The sequence below is a fragment of the Marmota marmota genome, unplaced genomic scaffold, assembly GCF_001458135.2.
Source record: "Marmota marmota marmota unplaced genomic scaffold, marMar, whole genome shotgun sequence".
Taxonomy (NCBI): Eukaryota; Metazoa; Chordata; class Mammalia; order Rodentia; family Sciuridae; genus Marmota; species Marmota marmota.
Window position 1 is genome coordinate 15450365 of NW_026000196.1, and position 18224 is coordinate 15468588.

The 18224-nt window shown below is 38.1% G+C and overlaps 1 protein-coding gene across 2 annotated transcripts; it reads left to right on the forward strand.

Annotated features, from left to right (window-relative positions):
- The first annotated feature begins 206 nt into the window (after positions 1–206).
- On the forward strand, positions 207–12248 carry Arrdc4 (arrestin domain containing 4). Of its 2 annotated transcripts, XM_048790329.1 has the most exons (8): positions 211–2778; positions 4134–4200; positions 4429–4576; positions 6421–6523; positions 7498–7754; positions 8284–8443; positions 9000–9154; positions 9551–12248. In XM_048790329.1, exons 1-8 carry the CDS (start codon positions 2754–2756, stop codon positions 9605–9607), a joined length of 972 nt encoding a protein of 323 aa, XP_048646286.1. In that variant the 5' UTR covers positions 211–2753; the 3' UTR covers positions 9608–12248. The 2 variants fall into 2 exon arrangements, with proteins under 2 accessions (XP_048646287.1, XP_048646286.1); XM_048790330.1 differs by lacking the exon at positions 8284–8443 and having other exon boundaries at positions 207–2778.
- Positions 12249–18224: the final 5976 nt, after the last annotated feature.

Consider the following 18224-nt stretch of genomic DNA (forward strand, 5'->3'; position numbering starts at 1 on the left):
GTAGCCGGGCACGTGCTGCTGGAGGCGACCGAACCGGTAGCCCTGAGCGCGCTACGCCTGGAGGCCCAGGGTCGTGCCACCGCCGCCTGGGGCCCGAGTGCCAGCGCCCGCATCTCAGCCAGCGGCGCTGCTTCCCCAGCTGCCTCGGAGGTGGAGTACCTGAACGTGCGCCTGAGCCTGCGTGAGCCCCCGGCCGGTGAGTGAGCACTACTGCCTGGGTTCCCCGCCAGGCCCCTGGGTCCCAGGGTAAGGGCCAGGAAGGGGACATTCTCTGGAGGATCACGCGCAGGCAGAGTGCCCTCCTGGCAGGTGGGCCTGTCGCAGGCTTCAAGAGGTGGACTTCCCAGTGGGGGTCGCAGATGAAGGGCAGGTAACAATGCTTGTGCCCCTACCTCACAGCAACCCAGAGATCAGACCTTGCGCCCTGCAGCATAGCCCTATGTGGCGACTCATTCTTGGCTGGCTGTGGTCGAACACCTGGTGGGTGTCCCAGGATCTTCTAGAACCCAGAAGGGAGTGGGTCATTGCCATGGGGACCTGTGATTAGACTGTCAGGATCCAGGGATCTAGGTTCCTTAAGGCGGTGGGCATGGAGGGTGGAATCAGGGTCTGTAACGTTCCATTCTGATGCCTAGTGTTTCATGGGCCTCCACTTCTTCCCATCGTGGACCTAGACACTCCTTGGTTCATGATGAATTAGCAGAAACTCAGTCTTGGGAAGAGGGAAGTAGTTCTTGAGAGGTGGTTCAAAGGAAGTGTTTCTAGACCTGACCATCATACTTGATTTCCATCTTTGGGGGAGTGGGGCAACTTTTTTATTAAGAGTTCTGACTTTATCAGATATTGCCGCTTTTTTGTTTCCTTCATGTCCTGTTCCTCCTGCCTCTCTCCCCTTTCCCAAAAGGCCTTTGGAGACTGCCATCTGGGCATTTCTGGATTACCCCTCCTGTTCTCTTTTGTGAAATCCAGTCAATTAATGTAGGCTTTTCTAGAAGTCACCATGCAGGGATTACTACATGGATGTTGCATTCATAAGTACCAAAATTTATACCCTTAATTATGAAAATACTAAAAGTGAGTCTTTAGTGTTTTTTTTTCCCCCTCAGAGGAAATTATTTTAAACTCTTGCCTTTCTGCCTCATCAGCTTTTAGCTATCAAATAAGATAATTTGACAAGTAAAATGCATTATAATTATATTCTTAAATGTTGCTATATCTTTCACAAAATCCAATGCAGTTTAGTCTTAATCCTACTATGGAATAGACCCTCCACAGTTAAATCCTCCAAAGTGTTTGATAATCTGAGTGAGCACAAATTTATAGGTAAAGGATATCTGGAACCAAAGCTTTCTTTTAGGTTAATGAGAGCCCTGGTAGATGACAGTTCCTGCCTGCCCTCACACTCTTTCTTTAGTGTAGTTTCCAGAATCACCAGCAGGCCCTCTCCCAGTGGTTATAGCCAACACAGATTTTCAAGATGGCTGACTGGGAAGAGGCCATGGAAGAGAGAAGTAAATTGGGTTTTGTCCAAAATTCTTAAACTTCCTGAACCCATAACTACTGAGTAAATAGATAGAAAATTAAAAGTAATTGAACCTAAAATTAGGAATGAAAATTGCTTTGGTAAAATCCGGCCTGGCAAATGGTTTTTCAATTCAAAAAAATAAGTCAAATTTTATTTTTTATTTTAATGGAATTGAGTCTCTAAACCTAAACAATTTGCAAATCTTCAACTCTTTTTAGTGATGTATCATAACAAATATTAACAACAGTTACATATTTTTTTAAATCAGCCTCTTTTAGTTGATGGGGGTGGGGGGAGCACCCCTAATATCCATAACTGGAAAGAAACAAGCAACTTGACACAGTCATAGGTTCTCAGGGTCACTTAATTCCAAAACATGTCTTTCAAAAGAGATTTTTAAAAATTTCGATTTCTGGAAAATGCAAACACTGGAATCTCTCCAGATATTTCTTTGGAATTACTAATCAAATCCAACTACTGTGATTGTCTTCATATGTTGATTGACAGATACTGAAAGATAGAACCATACAGTAGGTTTCAGTTCTTGGGCACTCAATAGCAGTGTGTGACCTTACATGAGTCCCTCCTCTTAACTTAAGCCCCAGACTCTGCCTCTAATGGTCTTCTAGACCCCACAGCTCATGAAAATCTTTAATTCTGAGCTTTGGTTGTGAGACCATTAGTAAATTAAACAAATTCCTGTGACACTGTAGTCTTCAGTAAGGCAGAGAAGTAATGAACCATGAGAGCAGAAGCAGAAATATGTACATGGTTGTGAATGTTTTCATTAAAAACAAAGAGAATGAAATAAAGATTTTATTCCAAATACTATAGCCCATTTTTATCAGTTTCCTCTTGTTGTTGTTTTTAATTATGTTTTAAGACAGTTGAAAGTCTTATTTTAAGGGGAATAGTGGATATGTTTCCTCTATGAAGGAAGAACTTCATCTCTTTGTCACTCCCTGTTGGTATCCTAGCCAACTCTGTTCTCCACATGCCTGTCATGCTTCCTCATGACATGCCTTTCATCTAAGCCCCTTCCCAACTCATCTCCATTCCACCATCAGGTCTTCAGTGCCTACATAATCCTGTGTGGATGTTCTAGGCTCTAGCACTGCCTTGTAATTAGTTGTGTACAAGTGCCTTTTCTGCTGGTCTGAGGAATTGAAGTTATTCATCTTTTTATCAACAGTGCCTGGCATATAAGCCCTATAAATTTTGAACTCAGATGAAACCCACATTTTTAAACATTTGTAAGTACTTTGTCGTGCTCTGCAATCTAATGATTAGAATTTATAGTCCAGTACTCTCCGGAGAATTGGGTCCTGAGCCTTTCACTGGATAGCTGCACTGTGCAGAAGCTCCCCTTGCTTACAGTAGTGCAGCTCTGCTGTGACACTGTTGAGACCTGTAGGGCTGTTCGTGAGAACACGTTAGCCCTGGGACTCACCCTATCACTATCATTTAATCTGATCTCATGTCCCTGTGACTGGTTATTGTTGACTTTGCCTACAAGTCACCCACCTGTGAAGTACAACTATGCAAATGGGCTTGTGACTTTTTTTCTCCCTAATGCATTACACATTAAACACTGAAGGTAGATTTAGAAGACTTAGCAGGCCAGTAATATATTCCTAAAATTACACAGTTAAAATGTGTAAATTGTTTAAAGTCATGAAGCTCTAGTAATTAAGTTTTTTAAGAATTCCATTTCACTCCTGATTTCCTGTCCTTCAAAAATTCAGCCTTAAATCTGAGCTTGAAATGAGAGAAAGTTTACAATATCTCAGGAAAGTCACCTGACCAGCACGGATGCCATCAAGTCCACTTTGGACCTGAACTCTTAATAGATTGTCTATGTACATTCATCAGAGACTCCAGCAGTGTCTCTGGTCTTATACAGTCCACCCACACACTGCATTTTTGGCTTTCTCACAGTCAGTACATGAAATAAAATGAAACCGGCAATCCAGAGCAGGGGAGGGGGTCATGTCCTTGCTTGGTAAATCCAAGTTAACTGCTAAGAAATCCTGTTAATCTCACTAGAGCTGAAGGGTAAATACCTGACTCTTGCTTAGTGGCTTGTCTTGTTGGTTTGACTTTTTTATTTTATACCCACTATTAATAATTGTCAAGATTTTTTATTTCTATTTCCACCTCTTCCCAAAGAATATAATGTGAATTTTATATATAAAAATAAATCTATCTTTTGCTAAATTAATTTTAGGTCCAATTTAATATTAGTATCTCATGTTAACATAATACAGTAGGATATGTGTGTGTGTGTATGTGTACTGCATATGTATATTGGTGCCCTGAGCTCTAGAACTTCATGGTAATTACTTGTGTAATTGGTCTTTTCTGAGATAAAAAGGTGTGTGTGTGTGTGTGTGTGTCCCTCCATAGACGGCCTGCTTCTTACTTTTTAAACCTAAACTACCATTTTTACTGGCTAAAAACTGGTACACATTTCATTCTCTGAGTCTTTTTAATGAACTTTTGAACTCTACTGTGTCTTATGGCCAGCAAAACCTTCTTTAGGAAATGTGATTTAGGTTGTGAAGCTCTTTTTCTAGTACTAACCTTGTTAAAATAATCTCTTCTACAGGTGAAGCCATCATTTTATTGCAGCCTGGAAAACATGAATTTCCATTTCGCTTTCAACTTCCATCTGAGTAAGTAAAGCAGGATAGTTTGCAATTTTCTTAGCAGTGTGTCCATCCCATGTCTGAGTCTTGTCAGGATCTTCTGGCTCTAAAGTGTGTGTTCATCCTCTGCAGCCCCTCCATAGATGGCCTGCTTACTCTTGTTCTTTCAACCTAAACCACCATTTTATAGAGTACTTTTCCCAGGTTGGTTAACTGAAAAATAAACTCATAAATTAATGCCTTGGTTTGTTTCAGACCTTTGGTGACCTCATTTACTGGGAAATATGGAAGCATTCAGTACTGTGTGAAGGCAGTTTTGGAACGACCCAAGGTACCAGATCAGAGTGTAAAACGAGAACTCCAGGTTGTTAGTCATGTCGATGTCAACACTCCAGCATTATTGGTAAGTTCTTCCTTTTCCTCTTCCTCCTTCCTCTCTTCCTCTATTCCCTCTTTCCTCCTTCCTTTCAATAGTGGTATCTGTATTTCAACAGTTTAGTAGTAGTCTGTCCTGTCACTCTCTGATGGCTTAGAAAATACAATCTTGTCACCCATAGGCATTCACTATAAATATATGATTCTAGGTTGGGCAAATTACAAATTGTGTGTGTTAATACTATTGATTATGTCCCTGCTGTTCAGGGTTCTTTTGCCAAAAAGTTACACAGGCTTGAAATGCATTAATAAGGCTTAATAACAATAATGCATATACAGAGTGTAGTTACTTTTACCAGAGCGGCCACATTCACAGGACTGTGGTATTCTAAACTCTTCAATAATAGCAGGTTGAGGAACAGTAATTATGGAAGAGTATTAATCATGCTCAGCCTGTTATTGAGGCTCAGGCCATTATGCTATGTATCCTTCCATTTTGCATGTCATTTTCTAACATTAAGTAAGTGCATGCAGCTGCCGCCGAGATCCTTTCACTTATCATCTCCTTATGACAGATTTGGCCACATTAAAGCATTGAACTTCTAATAATCACTAGAAATACTGTAGACTGATAAGAAAGATCAGGCTATAAGTAACAACAGAATAGGCAAGATGGGAGCTAATGAGCTAGATTCTTTTATCTAAACCCATATTATCAAAATAATATAAAATTATACCTTGTACTTTCATGATAGCTACTAGGACCTAATGGTTCTTAATTTAAATATGAATGAATGATTTTTTACTTCATAGAAAATACTGAGATAATTTAAACTTTCCATCATGGAATTGATGTGACAAAGATGTATTTTAGTATTATTTTTCTAGCCAGTGTTTTAAAAAACAAGGGAAAAGCCAACAATTAAAAGTTGTTTAACTCCTATTTTCACACAAAAAAGAAGTGCTATTTACTTTAATTTTACCTTTGGATAAATGATAACAAGTATGGATGTTTGCATGGTCTCTTGTGTCCAAAATCATAAAGGAACCAGCATCTGACCGACCAGGCTTATCGCTATGACTTTAAACTTTTTTAAAACGCTTGGTGATGCCAAGTGTCTTGCAGTTTTTAAAAACAACTTAGAATAGGGAAGTTAAGTATTCTAAAGCCTTTATGATCATCATGACAAATTACTTAAAGGGATTTTGTTTTTGCTAAAAAGAGGCACTCATTATCCCTTAGTGTTCTTTCCATAAAAAAAAAAAAAAACTATTGCAAGTAACTTTGGGTTTCACAGAAAGCTTTGTGTGTATGCAGCTTGTAAACTAAACATTTAAAATCCTGTGTCACTTTTCTTGGTATTTAAAAATAGAATAAAATACTATGATGGGGCATAATGTGTTTAATAACCTTTTTAGATCTGTTAACATATGTATGTTGTCACATTATTACTGTTTCACAAAGCCCCAAGACCGTTTGAAATTTCTGCTGGGTAATCATTTTGAAATAATGGGGAAAAAAAGAGAGACAGAGGAAAAGACTGCTTATTTCACATAGTAAATACCAAAACGAATATAACTTTCTGTTTAATTTTTGTATCATAATACAGCCTTTGCTTCTTTAAAGGGCTAGTATATCATTTCCCAGAAATACAGTAACTTCAAAGTAAAATAAGATGATGTCATGCTAATTTGAATCTGAAAATTCCCTAGTGTTCTTAAGAGGGAAATAAGATTTAGTATCTGAGATGTCACATGAGACTAAGAAAGGTTGATATTTCTTCACAACTATTCTATGAAGAAAGATAATTTTAAGTTCTATGAGTTCTCTAAAATGATTTAATTAAGGTTATTTTATTTTAAATTTTCAAGACCCCTGTATTGAAAACTCAAGAGAAAATGGTTGGCTGTTGGTTTTTTACTTCTGGTCCAGTCTCGCTGAGTGCCAAAATTGAAAGAAAGGGATACTGTAATGGTAAGCAGCCTGTTGGGAAGTTCAACTGATTGACTTATTCATTTTATTAGCTAATTTTACGTGATTTTAAGTAGTGTTTTGTAATATACAAAGTATATCATATTTTAAATCACAAAGAATAATTTTTAATATAAAAATTGATGTTCAAACATTTTTAAATGAATGAATAAGTTCTAGAAATACTTGGTATTTCTGACTTCAGTCCTATTACTTTAGTTTTAACAAAGAGTAAAACTAGAAGAGTATGAAAGTGCCAATATCATTGTTGCAAAAGGATGTCTAGAGTCATGTTTCTCAGAAGAGAACTATTGTAATATGAAAGTACTCTTAGTATCCTGATTTCTTGCTGGTTTGAGATTTACAAATATTTAGGCCTAGAATATAGAAAATTAGCAAACGTTAGTAATATTCAAATTTTAACTATCATTTGTGAAGGGCTTAATTCCTGTAGTGAATTTAGCCTCTAATCCTAGGTTATGGCTTGTTGGAAATGAGTGTGGAATGGAATATTATGGCATGATGTGTAATGTTGTAAAACTCTATCCATTGTATTATTTGTGCCTTAGCCTTAGTAATTCCTTAAAAGGCTTTGTTCTCCTGTTGGGAGGAATTTAATATGATAACCACTAGTGTGTTTGTTTGTCATCTGTTAAACTTAACATTAGTACTGAAATTATATACTTATATTTTTACCTTAATTTATATGCATACTGATAATTTACCTATCTTTAGATTGTTAATATCATTTTACTACAGAAAAGGAAATAATGCAATAATTAGAAAATAATATCAACCTAACCTGCAGTGGATTTTCACTTATGTGACACATATTTACAATGCAATTTATCTATCAGGGCTTCTCAGTTCATTAATATTAGAACATTTCAGCTTTAATTGGTGGTGGCCCAGTTTGATTTCAAGGAGTACTTTTTGAGAAGTCTTTCAATCCATTCTGTTTTTGTTCTCTTTTTTAGGAGAAGCTATTCCAATCTATGCAGAAATAGAGAATTGTTCTTCTCGTCTGATTGTTCCCAAAGCGGCTATTTTCCAAACCCAGACGTATTTGGCTAGTGGGAAGACCAAGACCGTCCGTCACATGGTTGCCAATGTGCGAGGAAACCACATTGCATCCGGGAGCACTGACACTTGGAACGGGAAAACTCTCAAAATCCCACCTGTTACTCCATCCATCCTGGATTGCTGCATTATCAGAGTGGACTATTCCTTAGCCGTAAGCAGAGCTCTTTGTAAAATTAAAAATATTTGCGACAGAGCAATAACTGGAGCCACGTCACTGTCTGTGAATATTGTTACTTATTTAATACTTAGTAATGCTGACATAAAATGACATTTTCCTACCAATTGTGAAATATATGAAGATTGGCCTTTGCTTTTACAAAAAACACAATCCTTCTGCCCAGGAAGTTAATAAAGAAACTTAAAAGGGATTGAGATGCTTTAAGGGGCCCTTGTCACATTGACAACATGTACTTATATTCTTTATTTATTATTATAAACTATGCAAACTTAAGTGAAGTACACTGAGGCCAGATTCCTGTCAGAGGGTACTCACTGCATTTTGTGTATTTCTCATTTTGTTTGCTCTTTATTTTATTTAGTCAGGACAACTTACATTTGTAATGGGGTGGGGTGGTTGGTGATAAAGGCATTTATTGCCTTGAAAAAAAAAATGTAATTAGGCCATCTCCTATTAAGCCTAAGTTAGATTTGTGCCTTTTTCCTCTATTTTGAAATATTAGGTATACATTCACATTCCTGGTGCTAAAAAACTGATGCTTGAGCTGCCTTTAGTTATTGGTACAATTCCCTATAATGGTTTTGGCAGCAGAAACCCCAGCGCTAGCCAGTTCAGCATGGATATGAGCTGGTTGACACTGACCCTGCCAGAACAGCCTGAAGGTAAGGTATTTTGAAGTTCTCTCATAAAGAAGCTTTACATAGAAAGTAGCTACAGACAGGATGTATGAGATAATAATGCTTAAATGTTAATGAATACTGCTACTACAGTTACCCTTATTCTTTTCACTACTCAAGAATCATAAATCATTCCTGGAAGAGACCTTGAAATCTTAATTTTTTGTTTAGGACACAAAACTGCTCATGGCAGACTCAGGGATAAAGTGTACATCTCTTAATGCCCATTGGTCATAGTAAAACAATAAAAAATAGTCAAAATAAAAATACAGTGTTATATATTTTTTGTAGCCACATTTCAGGGATAATTGCCTAAACTATAGCACAACCATCTCAAAAGAGTAGAATATAATTAATATTAGTAATGATTTAACAAAACAATCAAATTTTTTTCATTGCAGTTGGCACACAAACAGACTGATGAGAGGGAAATGCTTTATTTTCATCTTCAGTGTTGCTAAATTCCTTGTCTTTGTTAGAGTTCAGAGAGATAAATTAATTTTACTTGAATTTCTTAGCTCTAACTCCATTACTGTTTTAGCACCACCAAATTATGCGGATGTGGTATCAGAGGAAGAATTCTCTAGACATGTTCCTCCTTACCCTCAGCCCCCCGACTGTGAGGGAGAAGCGTGCTATCCTATGTTTGCCTGCATACAAGAATTCCGGTTTCAGCCCCCACCACTTTATTCAGAGGTAAACAAAGTGAAAGAAAATTAGACATTTATTATGCTGTCTGCAAATATTCATTTGCAGTCCTCCTTTCATGCAAGTGTCTGTTGCTGACTCATAATTAAAAAAGGATACATAGAAATGTGTTTTTACTGTGCTCATAGATTATTACTGATCCATTAGCACATTTTCCAGTATTTTCCATGGATCTATGGCATGCATATACAGTGTCATGGATTGATTTTTCAGATGTTCTGTGGCCATGGAATACCAAGAACATAACAGCCTGCTGGCACTTAGTAATGATAGGCTTTGGGCAACTTGGCATATAGCCATCATATAATTAGAAGTAGATAATAAAACCATTTTAAAGAATGTTACAACTATAATCTTGCTCTTTTTTTCCCCCTTTTTTCTAAGGTTGATCCACATCCTAGTGATGTAGAAGACACACAGCCTGTTTCCTTCATTCTCTGAATGTACTTCAGAATCACTGTGTTCATCATCAAATTAGAATGTTGCTTCTTTCACCTGCCTTTCTGAGGGTGGGAGAGAGAAGGCTAACTTAAGAACATAAGTAAGAATATGAGAACATTCCAGTGGGCCAATAGGATGGTTGCGCTAATTTATTTGTTCCCTTTGAAAAATGGGATGAAGATGTGAAAAGTCGAAGAATGTAGTGGAAGTCCTGGTGGTGGCAGAGTAAGTGTAGGAGTGCCTGTGCTGACCTGAGAGGAAGGAGCCTGAAACTGGTGGGAGCATGCCTTTAAGAAACTGTGAGAGCATGCCTTTAAGAAGGCTTGTCAACAGTGGAACAGAACAAAGGTGTCGTGAACTTAAGGCAACTCGGACTAATTGGGAAAAGACAGTTGCAACGAGCCAAGCAGCATAGAAATGTGTGTGAATGGCAAAGTGGCCTACTCTAAATACAAAGTGAGACCCTCAGGTTTCAGGGTCTTCATGATTTCTTTCCATATTAGCACATCAAGGACTAAAGTCCTTGGAAGCATCCTTTCTTGAGACCATGCTCACATAAAGGTCCTAATGAAGTAATGACCGTTTTCACTCCTTCAATAGTAGGTTACAGTGTACTTTATAAGTTGGCTGTAGAATGTCAGGAAACCTAAAGGGCTTCTGGAAAGCTTTACACTTCAAAGGGGAAAGGAGAATTTTAACATGAAAATATGCTTTGTTGAAGACTGTACTATTTACCACCCTTAAGTACTTCCACAGGATATATATTTGACTTTCCTCTTGTCTTACTTTCCTATGGGCACATTAAAAAAAGAAAGGGGGATCAAAAGCTTACATATTCAGGATGCCTTGATAACTACACAGTCAAAAACAAAAACAAAAAATCTTAACCTACCTCTAGTGGGGTTATCAGATGTTTTTTAAACTCTAGGCCTGATCACCCTTCTTCAGAGTTTCTGCTACTTACTATAGCAGTCTTATCTATCACTAAATCTGAAACTAGACCAAGGGTAAAATCCACCATGTTAGCATTAAGTGAAAATAAACATATGTATACCTAAGGATATTTCAAAATAAATGCAGAATCAAAGAGAATAGAAACATCTTTTTTTTAAAGACATACATTTGATTTCTATCAAAAGGCTTAAATCGACTGATGATAGTCACTGCATTATACATTGTTTTCAAATTCTTCAGCAACTATTTAAACTGTGATTTTCTTTATTGTTTTGGTGCAATATTTTATTGTCAGTTAATCTCAGGATTTTCAGACCAACAGGATTATGTTGCTGCTAAATGTTTGAGCAGTGTTTTCACTGTCCCCCTGTCCCCTCCTGTGCATGGTCACATACTCACCTGCTTTTCCTTCAGTCCGTTGGTTCTGTGAGCTGAGAACATTTCTGGACACTCATTGGAAGGGAGATAGGGATTCCCATGATAGAAATTGTGGACCAGCCAAGTCTTAAGGGTTTGATCGAGAAACCCTGGTGCTTCCCAGGCATGATACTGTACTTCATTCAATAAAATGATTAACTTATCTTTAAATCAGTATGTTCACTTAGAAATAGAAAAATTCTACTATGGTTAAATTTTGTATTTAGAAATCAGTCGGACATTTGATCAGGGATTTTCTACAAACATTAGGTAAATGTGCGCTTTTCACCCTTCTCAGATACCTCTCTTCTCTGTAATCATGTAACCATCAAACACACTTGTTTCATGACAAGTCACTGTTTAAAATCATAATGCAAAACTGTTATATGAGTAATTGTGGTACTAGATTTGTCACAAAACTTTAATCCTTGCTTTGGTTTTTAGAGATTATTTTTAATGTTTTGTTTTGTGTGTCTTTAAGCAGGTTTGTGTATTTGAGTGCTGTCCAAACAGCTTTATTTTTACTTGAGAAAGATCATTTTCAGCTGTTTATTGACTTCTAAGCTGAAGTTTACATGCCATGTCTAGACATTGTCCATCTCCACAAAACCAAAACAAAGGGAAACTGTATGGACAGAGAGAGAGAGAGTTGAGTTATTTGGCTCCATGTAGAAAAGCAACCACTTAACGGAATCCTTCAGTAGGATTGTTTTATCTCCTTGATTAGAGAAATCACAAAGTCCCCCTGCAAAATTGAAACAATTTTGTAGCATTAAGAAAATAAATCAGAAGTGTGACTTGATACTGGTCTACCTGACCTTAAGCAGCTGTAGGTTCAAACTGCATACCTTTTCATAATCAAAATATGAATACTGAAAACTACATTGGAACAGAGAAAACCTACAAATGAAGATAAAAATTTAGCTGCTATTATTTGTCTGTTTATTCCCTTCTTGTTCTTTAGTTTTAAAAAAAAAAAGTGGCCTTAGAATTTTGTTTTTGATGCAAAAATTTAAAATGTGCATCTTTTGGCACACAAAATCCTTCCCTTGGCAAAACTGTTTGTGTATATATGTTTCTGTTTTGCACAATAAGAAACTCAGTAGGCAGGGGTTATGTTTTTGATAAGTTAACTATGAAAGCTTTTTTTTTATTTTTTATTAAAAATATAACAATTTAACCCACAGGAAAAAAACTAAAGATTGTATTTTGTATTCTTGCTTGAACCCCATGGGTTCTTTTTGTTAATAAAATTATTCTATTAATGCTGTGAGTTGCTAATTTTGTTTTTGTTTTTGTTTGAAAGACTATATTATTGTAGACTGAAGGATAATCAATACCAAAAACCACAGTGTTACTAAAAGGTGGCTTTGTCTGTATCTGCTATCAGAAGGTAAGGAGCAGCCTAGGATTCTGACCTTATTTCTACAGTGGACTCAGTTTCCCAAGACAGCCGCTTTTTAGCATTCCATGAAAAAAAGTACTTGAGATCTCAAGTAAGGAAGCTTAAGTTCTTTTGGTCAGTGGAGAGCATATCTTCGTTTATACCCAGATTATAGCAGCCACTCTCAAGCTTCCTGAGCTTTAGTATTTGCTTGGCCAGAATCTCATCAGGATTGAGTTAGCAGGTCTGTTGGGCAGTCAAGGGTGACACTGACTGAAGTAAGCCTCCCCTCTGTACAAATACTCATGGGTGCAAGTACTATGATTTGTACAAGGAAGAGGTGATTATAAATCATCTCAGGGAAACTGCCCAGACTCTCTGTCCTGGAAAATTATAACCTTAGCTAAGCATGAAAAATTAGCCTAGTTAGATTGCTCTCCAGTTGTTTTTAATATTTGAGATGATGTTATTATGTAATAAACAGGCTGTTTCTGCATTCATGTTTGTCATCAACATAGCATGAAATGTTTTGTCTCAGTAAATACTAAGACAGAATCTACAAGATAGCCATTAAAGTTTCTGTAGTTTATATAAGAAAATTGTGGATTAGAGAATTAGAACTAGGCCAGACACTAACAAAGAAACTAGGACAAAGCCCTCAAGTTACCAATGAGGATACCAAAAACCCAGAGAGGTGTAAACTGAGAGCTTGGCCCACATTCTCTGTGAGGTCTCTGCTTGCTCTAAAATTTCCTGATTCTACAACTTTAAAGAAGTGATGAAAACAGTCATTGTTTTCAATTACACAGCTTAAAAGTTGCAACCTGGATACTAAGCACATGGTAGGTCAAGAGTTGTCAGCGTTCATATCTAAAAACCCTCCCTCCACAAAGGACACCAGTCTTTGTCTAAATTGCTTCCTAAGTATGTTTAATTAGTAGCTGGAATCCTTTCTTCACATACATCTAAGACATTTATATTTTGAAATAATTATAGACTCACAATAAGTTGCAAAGATAGTACAGCTAAGTCTTGTATACCCATCAATCACCCCCCCACCCCCCATGGTAACATCTTACATAACAAAAGTACATTAGCAAAATTAGGACAGTAACAGGGTACAGACAGCCAGTTTTGCATGCATTAATTTTTCTTGTGTATGTTTTTGTGTACAGTTCTATGATGTGTTATCGTGTGTAGATTCATATAATCATCACTACAGTCACATAAGGAACCACTCCATCACCATCAAGAAACTGCCTGGGGCTGTCCCTTTGTAATCATACCGTCCTCCCCTTCCTTCCCTATCCTGACCCATTGATCTGTTTTCCATCTCTATAATTTTGTCATTTTGAGAATGCTAGATAAGTGGAACCATTCAGTATGTACCTTTTCAAACTGGCTTTTCTCACTCCACATAACAGCCTAAGATCCATACAAGTTGCTGCTTGCGTCAATAGCTTGTTTCTTTGTATTTCAGCTGATACATTTTAAAAGAAAACTTAATTTTGCACTTAGCAAAGAAAATGTATAATAATTATATGCACATAATACTTTTGTTAAGATTTTGGTTTTGAGTTTGAAAATTTTATATATAAAATGCATAAATGCAGCTTTACCCAAACTTTCAGAGGTGAATTTTCAGCTTATCAAAGTACTTAAAGTAATGTGAAGCAAGCTATCACATTATAAATGAGTTAAGACGTGTCTCTGATGAAAATACAGACTGTTATTATATAGAGACAGAAATTTTATTGGGGCTATTTGTTGTATCAGCTTCTGAATCTGATACATTTTAACAGATTATTCAGGAAAGAGATTATATTTTCTGGTGTGTCTGTGTTAATGTCTGGGATGTTTTTTTTCTTTTTTCCTGTCTCCCCTTCCATTCCCTTCATCTACAATTGCACTTCTTAGTGTCTGAGGATATGAAAAACCCATTTGTAAGCTGAGAAATGGTTTTAACTACTTTATATATGCTTATTCTTACTGACACAGTATTATAAAACATGGGCTTACTTGTTATAAGATTATTAAATTTTTTCTAGAGTGGAGAGCTTTTATTTTATAGAAGCCATTATGTAATAACTTAAGGAGCTTTTCCATAAAGCCAGACGTGAGTCCATTGGGGATGGAACATAGCAGAAAATTAGACTAACACAGTGATGGGGTTGGGAGTAGGTTAAAAGGGTGACTAGTCCCCATTTTCAGATTATTACAATAATTGAATTTACCATGAATTGTGTCTTTGGTGGAGCTATTTCTGTGTTCACTAATGCAGATATCACCCCCACCCAAATTTCCAGGAAACTAGGATCCACCTACTTGTTCATATATTAAGTGATCTATACATGCAAGGTATTTGCCTTAGTTCCCTCTAAGAATGTTTGGACCTGTCTAAACTGGTTATTGAATTGATTAAATACAGTATGAAATTTCATGGCCTATAGTTAGTTAATTCCAAAACATAGTACACATAAATGCGCACACATGTCCATACAAAGTGCACGTGTGCATACACACACACATGCTCTGCTGCTTGACTGGAGGCTTCACTCCAGGGGCAAGAAAACTCATCAACACCTGCACTGTTTGTACACCTGCGATTCTGGGGAGGGCACATTATTAATATCCATAATGTGATATTATTATATCCCACCACTAAAACACAAACATTATTTTCAGTAGCTGATGTTTTAGTGGGCAGTAAGCAAAGGGAGAAGGGTTCACTCAACAGTTGCACATTTCACACACAGCCTATATCACCACAATACAGGAAGTCCAAAGCAAAACCCTAATGTTGACCCATGATAGTGAAGAACATAACAGAGACAGGCCAAATTATATTGTTGTGTGCATGCACAAATTGGTAAAAATAAATCCCACCATTATGTACAACTACAATGCGTCAATTAAAAATACGTTAAAACATAATAGCTTGAAAAATAAATACAGTAAAACATAATAGTTTAAAATATAGCCAGAAGTGGAGGCACACAACTGTATTCCCAGAGAATCAGGAGGCTGAGGCAGGAGGATCACAAGTTCCACATTTGCCTTAACAACAACAACAACAACAACAAAAAGCCAAGAAACTATCCAGTTATTTACTCTTTGAGAGCTATGCTATAGAGCCACTGTAACAGTTCAAGAGAACCAAGGTTATGGAAAAACAGCTTAGGAACCTAAACACTATCATTTTTTAAAAATTGCCTGAATTAAAACTGGGTGAAGAAGTATGGAGACTGCTGGGTATGCATACACATGGGTGGAGTGTGATATTAAGATGAAGTCTTCCTGTATCCTTCTACTAGAGAAGAAAGTCAAAAAATCCTATTAAACCTCTTAATAGAATCCTACATCTACAGAGGTGATTTAAAAGCAAATCTCAAAGAGTGTAATTTTATCCTTAATTCAACCATCTTGCCCTCTTTTTAAAATGCAGAATATTGGGTGCCAAGGCAAACCATGAAAGCAAATATCGACTTTTATCATATCTGACATAACAAACACTTTGATCCTGATGGCAAAAGATAACATCTCCAACATGTGTGGGCATGAACACTGACAGCTGCTCCTCTTAGAGGGTGTCAGGATTGCATCAGACAAATACCATGTTTTTCAGAAAACTAATCTCACTGTACTTGAAGTACAGTTCCAGAATTGTTCTCCCAAGAACAAAACAAGATAATTTCCTCTGCCAATGGTAAGATGTTTAAACAGTGTGTACATTAAATGGGGTGAGGGGGCTGAGTTCTTATGATCTCCAGCTTGCTCCTGAACACCGAACAGAGCACAGAGCACAGACCTCTCATGGGGAGGAACTGGGTTGGCAGGAGCCAGGGACCTTAAAGTTGATCTTTTCTCTCCAGCTTCCACCAGCCAGAGATACTGGATCTTTGAACCTTCAGCCTAAACCTGACTGGTTCCAAGACAAACAGCACCTCCACAGGCTCCAGGACAGCTGCTGGGGACAGTTGGAATGTGTCTGATTGCCCCAAGTCTATTCTTAATCTAAGTAGCTGACTGAGGACACACCTTGAGTCTCTGCCTCCCAATGGCCATGTGACACGTACACAGGTCTGAGCATGAGCCCTTCCCAGACAGCAGACCTGGAGCCTCAATTCTACCACCAGGAACCCCAAGGAGAAGAAAGGGCAAGAAATTCCTTAAACTGAGGAATAACTCAGAAATGGCTACTGTCAGCAAAAACAAGGGCTCCATATGTCAGAGAAGTTTGCAAGTGGGAAGTTGTCTTTGATAAGCTGGTGTGTATGCACGTTGTTTTTTGTTTTGTTTGTTTTGGCTTTTAATTTGCTCCTTTCCTTTCAGAAGAAAGTTGATACCTTAAGACCTAACCAGTCCCAAAGCTTGAACCTCTCTTACTCAGACAGAGCCCTGATGACCCCTGCTTGCCCAGGGGATACAACTTGTTCTGGTTTGTCCAGGACTTCTCTGGTTTTACCACTGAAATCCCAACATCCCAAGAGTCCCTCAATTCCAGGCAAACTGGCACAGTTTGTCACCCTGTCCCTGCCCCTCCCATAAAAGGCAACTCTGCTCCCTACACCCACAGATGTCATATGTGGCTTTGCAGAGAGCTGTGATCACCTGTCTCTGAGCCTCAGCACCAAATTCCTCCTACTGACACTCAACAGCTCCTAAGCTGAGTGTCTTCCCAGAAACAATAAAAACACTTGGATAGAACTTGAATTCTCAGACCCTTTTGACCATCTGGCATTTGGACTGTGACCCCTCACAGAGGCCAGCACTATGGTTGACAATGTCACCTCCATACTCCAGAGCCTCTCCTGCTTCCAGCTTCTCAGAAGAGCCTAGGGAAAAAGGTCTGACTCTGGATCATTGGTCACACTTGTGCCATGCATATCCTTCTGAGCTCTGTGCACAAATGTACATGGTCAGAAGCCACACACACACACACACACACACACACAATCAATCAAGAACCTCATTTTCCTAGAGTTGCTGAGTTGCTTTCTTCCCGTTAGAGTTTTTGCAATAAGTTAGGTCCAATGAGGATTGGATTCTTCTCTAATCACCAACCTGGATCATGACCACGGTCAGATGGTATGCTCATATGGATAGAGAATAACTTCATGGTATGGTGACACCACTGTGTTTGGAGATGTCTGGTGGGCTCTCTCTCCCCCTCTCTCTCAGTGATGGGAATTGAAGTTGGGGCACTGTGCTTGCTCACATGCTAAGCACACACTACCACTGAGCTACACCCTAGCCTTGGAGGTTTCTGTTTTGTTTTGTAGTTGTAGATGGACGGAATGCCTTTATTTTATTTGTTTCTCTTTGTGTGGTGCTAAGGATTGAAACCAGTGCCTCACATGTGCTAGGCAAGCACTCTACTACTGAGCTACAGCCCCAGCTCCCTGGAGTTCTTTGACATTGTCCTCAAAGTCTGCTATGGTTTGAATATGAAGTTTCCCTCAAAAGCACATGTGTGAGATGAGGAGACAAGAAATGATTGGGTTACTAGAGACTTAACCCAATCACTGAATTAATCACCTGATGGAATTAATTGAGTGCTGACTGAAGTCAGGTGGGGTGTGGCTGGAAGAGGTGAGGCATTGAAGGTGTGGCTTTGGGACATATATTTGTATCAGGTGAGTGGAGTCTCTCAGTTTGCTGATCATCATGTGAGCCACTTCCCTCCGCCACACTTTTCCGCCACTAATGTTCTGCCTCACCTCCAGCACTGAGGAATGGAGCCAGCCTCCTATGGTCTGAAACCTCTGAAACCATGAGCACCTGAATACACTTTTTTCTCCTCTAATATTGTCCTGGTCAGGCCTTTTAGTCACAGCAGCAAAAAAGCTCACTGAAACAGAG